Genomic DNA, 6,000 nt, shown 5'->3' on the forward strand with positions numbered 1-6,000 from the left:
TGATTCTGTGTTTCTGCGTTCCTCTCGTTAGATGGCTCTACTGATGTCATAGGCGATCCCAGGAAGATTGCGGCCAGAATACCCCAAACGGCAGAAAATGAGGTTTTTGGTGAATATCTCGGAAAGTATTTGGCATACAACAATGCAATTTCACAGTCTCGTGGTAAATATGCATACACATAATTCGGGTTGATACTTATGCATTTGAACATTATATAGGACCAGATATGTCCGAAAAAGCAAAACCAACAAGACTTTTACTGGAGAGCCGTACATACCGCTCGGGAATCCATTCCTTTGTGGCTGCTTCCTGCAGTTATCCGGCGAATGATTCCCGACGTGTAGTAACAGTGACGCACATTAAGCGCCGTTTAAGTGACGTCAGCTGATGTTTGCGCCGTGTGCGCACGGAGTTGCGAAATCACACCTGTTTGAGACAGGTGCGGATTGGCGGAATGGTAGTTCCTATCGTATCGCTCAGGCTGACGTGTAGTTAGTTGGGTCATGTTGGGTCATGGATGAGATAACTTTTTTTTTTGTAAAAGTAGAGCACTGTTCATAGGGAATTGCTCTTTCGTTTACCCATGTGATGCCTCAATCGCCATTTTAGCGAAACCTGACCATGCGATGCTGTACTGTCTGCTTGCGATAGTTCATTCTAGTCCAAACTTCTGAATGGTTGCTGCGACATTTTGGTTTGCCCTGAAAGTCCTATGCGGTGTCCCACTTTGTCCAATCTGCGATGGTTCTGAATGATATCCCAGCTTCTGAGCGTTTAGTGCCATTCACTGTCTGCCTGACAGTCCCAAGAGATGTCCCTGACCATTGGTTGCCCCTTACCGGTTCCCGTTCTAACCCCCTGTTTTCATTCACTCTGCAGACTTCGAGCGGCGGTTCGGTGACCGGTTCCACAGTCTGTCCCAGCTGCCGCCGCCGGAACCGCCCACCAACTGCGTCAAAAACTACCCCAGCAAAAATCGTGAGTAGCTCCGGTCCGAGCCGGGCTGTGACTATCCGAGTGCCGTCCCGTGGTGTTGCCAAACGACACACTGATGGTGGTTAATTAACAGGGGAGTCCCGGTGCCCCGGAACCGCCTGAAAATATCAATTGAGCCGTGCCGACGGCCAGACTATCGGCCGGTCTGAATGGCCGAAGCCATTCGATCCAAACTTGGTTGTGTAGTGTGTATCTGCATCAAGTGAAGTGTTATTCGTATTGCCTTTCAGTTTGTGCAATGTGGAAGCATCCACAAGTGTTGTCTGATGGAGCTGGTGTCGGCTGTCCTCTGCTAGCCCCTCGTCTTTGAGCCTGTATTATTCCCAGTTGCTGGGCCGCCAGCATGGCCTGTGTGCGTGTTTGTGGCTGTGACCCTGCTCTTTGTGTGCTATGAGACGGTGATCCAGCCTGACCTCCCAGTTGTGAGAGCGAGTCTGCCTGACCTTTGACCTCTGGTTGGTGTTTGTGACGATGAGTTGGCCCGCATTTTGTGCGCTGTGTGAGACTGAGTCGTCCTGACATCTGCCTATGACATGACACTGAGCTGTCATCCGCCTTGTGCTGTGTGTGACGGTGAGCTGGCGCCCCCTGTGTATACCTCTGCCGCGCCAAGCCACGCGCCGTGTCACGTGCCGTTGTGTCATCCGCTGATTCATCGGAGCAATCTGTGGGTCAATGTAGACAAACAGTCGAGTCGTGGGAACGTGGCTGGTGTGTCTGTGGTGTCTGTGAGGTCTGTGGGCCCCGCAGTCTGTGCGTCACTGACCGCCGCTCAGCCACACGGATGAATGGGTCACCGGACACTTCCTCCCTCCCCTTCTCTCCTTCCTCTCCTCCCCTCTCCGGAGAGAGGGGGAGAGAGGGAGAAGGGACGGATGTTGAGTGCCCCGGCCACAGACCGTTCCCCTGTGCCGACCAGCGGTCTCTGCTGATTCAGACCCGGACCCTGCTCTAGGCTGTATGGATGGGTCTGCAGTGGTCGGATGTCCATCCGAGGACGATTATACTCTGTAGTAGCGACGGCGCTCTGCGTCAGCGTACATCAGCGACTGCTCTCTTACGTATCGTACCATACCGTGCCGTACTGCACTATAAGTTAAGTTATCCTACATTGTACGGAACAGAGACAGCCTGCCTGGGCGCCCAAACCAGCCACACACGGGTCTCAGAGGGATTAACTGACGGGCGGAGGGGTTGGGGGAGGGGTTGTGTTTATCGCAGTTTCAGCTCCCGTCAACTGTCCATCAAACGCGTGTCGACCGCTAGAGGTCACGCATCTCAGCTCCACCGCCGCCCCAGCCCCTCAATCCTACCGCTGTCTCCTTACGAAAGTGCAATGTTTAAGGTATTACCGTGCCTTTTCTTTGATGGGACGGAGCTGTTTGATTTTATGGTTGTTGTATGTCGGAATGATTGGCTGGTGGGTGACTTGAGGCTGCGGTTGGAGCGGTGGCGGTGGATGGCGGTTAGAGTTTGAGTACGGTACTCAATAGGCCTGCTGCGGAGCTGGGAGACTGAGAGCTTGTGACATTTCAATCCACGGGTAGCTATCTCCATGCAGTATTCGATGTGCCAAGAAATGTGTAATGTCACTGCTTTTTTCTATGCTTCTTTGGCTCCAGTCACGACCGTACGCTTAATTTGATCATCTCTCTCCGGGTCTATGTCTGCTGTATGTGACAACCGCCGCGCTCTGCCTATATGTCTGTCTGCGCGCTCCGCCAGCATATGTTGGCGAGGTCCGCCTGCCCCTGGGTTTTCTGGGTGACGTGGTGCTACCGCCTCCCACCGTACTCACTCGCTCCCAGTCACAGCAGGTAGAGCACCGGAGGAGTGCACCTCCTCCGCCCCTCGTCCGTCCGTCAGAGTGTAGTGCTTTGGTACTACCAGACTGCGTATCTGTCTGAATGCCGTGGTATTACGTCCAGGTTAATGACTACCTGAGTGCGGTGGGTGTCTTGGAACTACCAGACTGCCTCGGAGTGTCTTGGCTCTATGGGAGTGTGCCTGAGTGCCCTGAGTACCTTCGTTCTACCAGATTGTGCTCCTGTGTGCGGGGCGTGCTGTATCATTGGTCGCCCGAGTGCCGCGATACTACCAGACTGTGCATCTCTATTTGCTTTGTTCATAGTGCTAGTGCGTTGCCGTCTCCCACTGTCCGGCACTGCCGCTGAGTGATTTGTCCTGCGTGTGAAATAACCACAGGCTGCCATGACACTGCGCCCTGGGATGGGCGTAGGTGGGGCTGCTGCCGCAGAGCGGCTGAAGTGTTTCCGATGGGTTTCGTAGTTGGTCCTGGGGTGGCCGCTGAGCCGACTGTTCACTGCTGAGCTGACTGCTGAGCTGGCGGATATCAGCAATCGGCCGCTGGGGACCGCTGACACAGCGCCACACCGGAATTCCGGGCCGGAAAGGCCGTGGGAAACCCGCTCCGTTCGATAAGACGGAAACGACGGGATCAGACGGGATAAGACGGGATCGGAAACGGCCTGAAACAGTCTGAAACCAAAGCCATGGATGATATAACACTGGATTGGTGTCTCGTGGAAATTAACATTGGGATCCGCGACATTGGGATCAGTCCTGCCATCTAGCGAGAGAATTATCGTAAGTTAGGAGCAAGCCGAGTGAACGCCATCTCTCAGCATTATGACACACGTGGGTGTGGTGTGTTAGTTGGCTTGAAGTGCATATTCCCACGAGTTGGAGGTAAGCTTACTGGACCTGAGACGACAAAAACGTCTTAAATGCTTGAAAGCCAAAAACGTCAAGCAACCTTTAGGTAATAACGAAAATAAAATGCGTAAGACGGTGTGTATTGAAACGCCCAGTCCCATCGGCTTGTACGACCTTTTATATGGTCATTTACTCACAATGGTACAACAGTTTGACAATATGTCGCTTACATATTTGGTAGGCTTATTCCTTCTTCTCCGAATTTCGCTCGATTTTCTTCATCTTAGTTAATGTTACGGCACGTGTCACGTGCCAACTTAGGGGTGTCGAAATTGTTCCACATAAAGTAACTCCGCAATGGCTGGGCCAATTACAGTAAAACTTCGTCAACAGTTAGGCACCCAGTGGCCAATGCATTTCCATGTGTCACTATGGGGGTGCTACTGCACGTGCGCGCGTGCGGGGTGCCGCTTCCATATCTCAAGAACGGCTGGGCGGATAACAGATAACACTCAAACTTGGTACACAAATGTCACATCGATGCTCGCACTGCATTCATGCATTGCTCAGTGCTTACATTGGTGCAGAGCTGTTAGGAAAACGATGAAATGAGATGCGTGGTGTTTATGCCTTTCTTTTCCAGCAGCTGATTGATTCGCAACAGGAGATCCTTGTTTGCGAAGGCTTCGTCTCCCTTTTCCACCCCTTGTTTAAAATAACATTAACAATGTACGAAGAAGATCACACATAAAAGTTGTTTTAGGCGGCTATCTTGGGCCAGGGCTGCGAAGTTGTAGTCAGAGCCAGCGGTTCTGTTCCGACTCGGAGTCGGTTGATTTTTAAAAGCTGTAGCCCGAGTATGAGTCGAACGTCACCGAAAAGCCATCACTCCACAGACTTACCAGGGCTGCAGAGTCGGAGTCAGAGTCGGAGTCTGTGTGAATTGACAGTTCTACCCGGAGGAGTCGGAGTCGATACTTGGATACCGGAATCGGAGTTGGAGCCAAAGTTACTGAAATTTCATCGACTACGCACCACCGGTTGGGTCCTTTTCATAGAGCGTCTTGAATGACATATTGAGCGGCAATGACGTTAGCAATTCCGTTTAAGTTTTTCATTAGATAGTACTTACGTTCGTTTTGTTCTTTGATCGGACAATTTGTTTGATTTAGGCCAAATAAAGACTCATGTGAAAAATAGCGAAAACGACACGTGCTGGCGAAGTCTCCAATAACTCCCTGTTTCACGATTTAATGAGGAAATAACATGGAACTTCCAATCTTATTACTGACCCTGCACATAAATCTATTGATTTCTTCGCTTTTACTGACATATATAGACATAACCTTTTGAAAAATTGCACAACAAGCCCGCTACTACACCACACTCCCGTGTGTCACAATGCTAATCAGCGGCGTTCACTCGGATTGCTCCTAACTTACGATAATTCTCCCGCTAGATGGCAGGCCTGAGCTCAATGTCGCCAAAAACTGCGAAGACACCAATCCATTATTATCTCATCCATGCCAAAGCTAACCCCTGAACGAAAGCTGGCCCGTGCTTAGTCGCGGACACACTCCGAAGCTGGTGCCTGTTGGCTACGGTCACAACCGCCAGCTGGGGCTGGATCCCTGGTCTCGAGACCGGCGTTGGGGTGAGAACCCTGGGGAGGAACCCTCAGAGATCGACACTGTCAGGCTGGCCGCCGGCTCGGCTGCGCGCTGGTTTGGGATGCTGTGTTGTGATGTGGTGTGACGTAAACCGTGTTTTGTGGCTCGTATCGTGACTAACTAGTGCCGACGGGTCCGAGCGTCCTGACCTGGTCAGGGCGCTCGGACCTGAACCAGCTGTGTTCTTTTTGAGTTCCCCGTCGCCAATGTTGCTATGTCTTGAACCTAACCTTACTACCGCCCTTCCGGCCCGGCTCGGCACTAGCTTTGTTGTTGCAGTTTACTGAAACCTATGCACCTGTGCGTGTTGTGCATGATTTTGTCGTTGACCCGTCCTAATCCAAAATGACTCAATGAGGTCACTTCTGTTAGACTTAAATGAACGATGCTGTTTTCATTCAGATGAGTTCATTAGTGTGTACCCAATCTGCAGCTTTCACGTTTCAAATGTGTCCTTGTGTGGTCAAATATTTGAAACAATGTTACATTGATATCTGGACCCACGATGCGCCACCCCGGCTGCACTTCGCCTACTGACACGACCCCGTCCCTTTCGCAGAGCGTCCCCGTGGAAAGCGGCCCCCCGCCCCGCCCCCTCCGCCGGCGCAAGTGCAGCTCGGTAAGAAAATGTACGAGTCAAACACTTCATACGCCTGA

The 6,000-nt window shown here is 51.7% G+C and overlaps 1 protein-coding gene across 1 annotated transcript in view; it reads left to right on the plus strand.

Annotated features, from left to right (window-relative positions):
- The window catches only part of LOC122385324 (WAS/WASL-interacting protein family member 3-like), a 41,862-nt gene extending 35,862 nt beyond the window's left edge, over window positions 1–6,000 (plus strand). The window contains exons 7-8 of the mRNA XM_043373522.1: window positions 881–979; window positions 5,903–6,000. Of these exons, the coding sequence (XP_043229457.1) occupies window positions 881–979; window positions 5,903–6,000 (197 nt within the window). The remainder of the gene's footprint in view (window positions 1–880; window positions 980–5,902) is intronic.

This window comes from Amphibalanus amphitrite, unplaced genomic scaffold, assembly GCF_019059575.1.
Source record: "Amphibalanus amphitrite isolate SeventyFive unplaced genomic scaffold, NRLGWU_Aamphi_draft 000214F_arrow, whole genome shotgun sequence".
In the NCBI taxonomy this organism is placed as follows: Eukaryota; Metazoa; Arthropoda; class Thecostraca; order Balanomorpha; family Balanidae; genus Amphibalanus; species Amphibalanus amphitrite.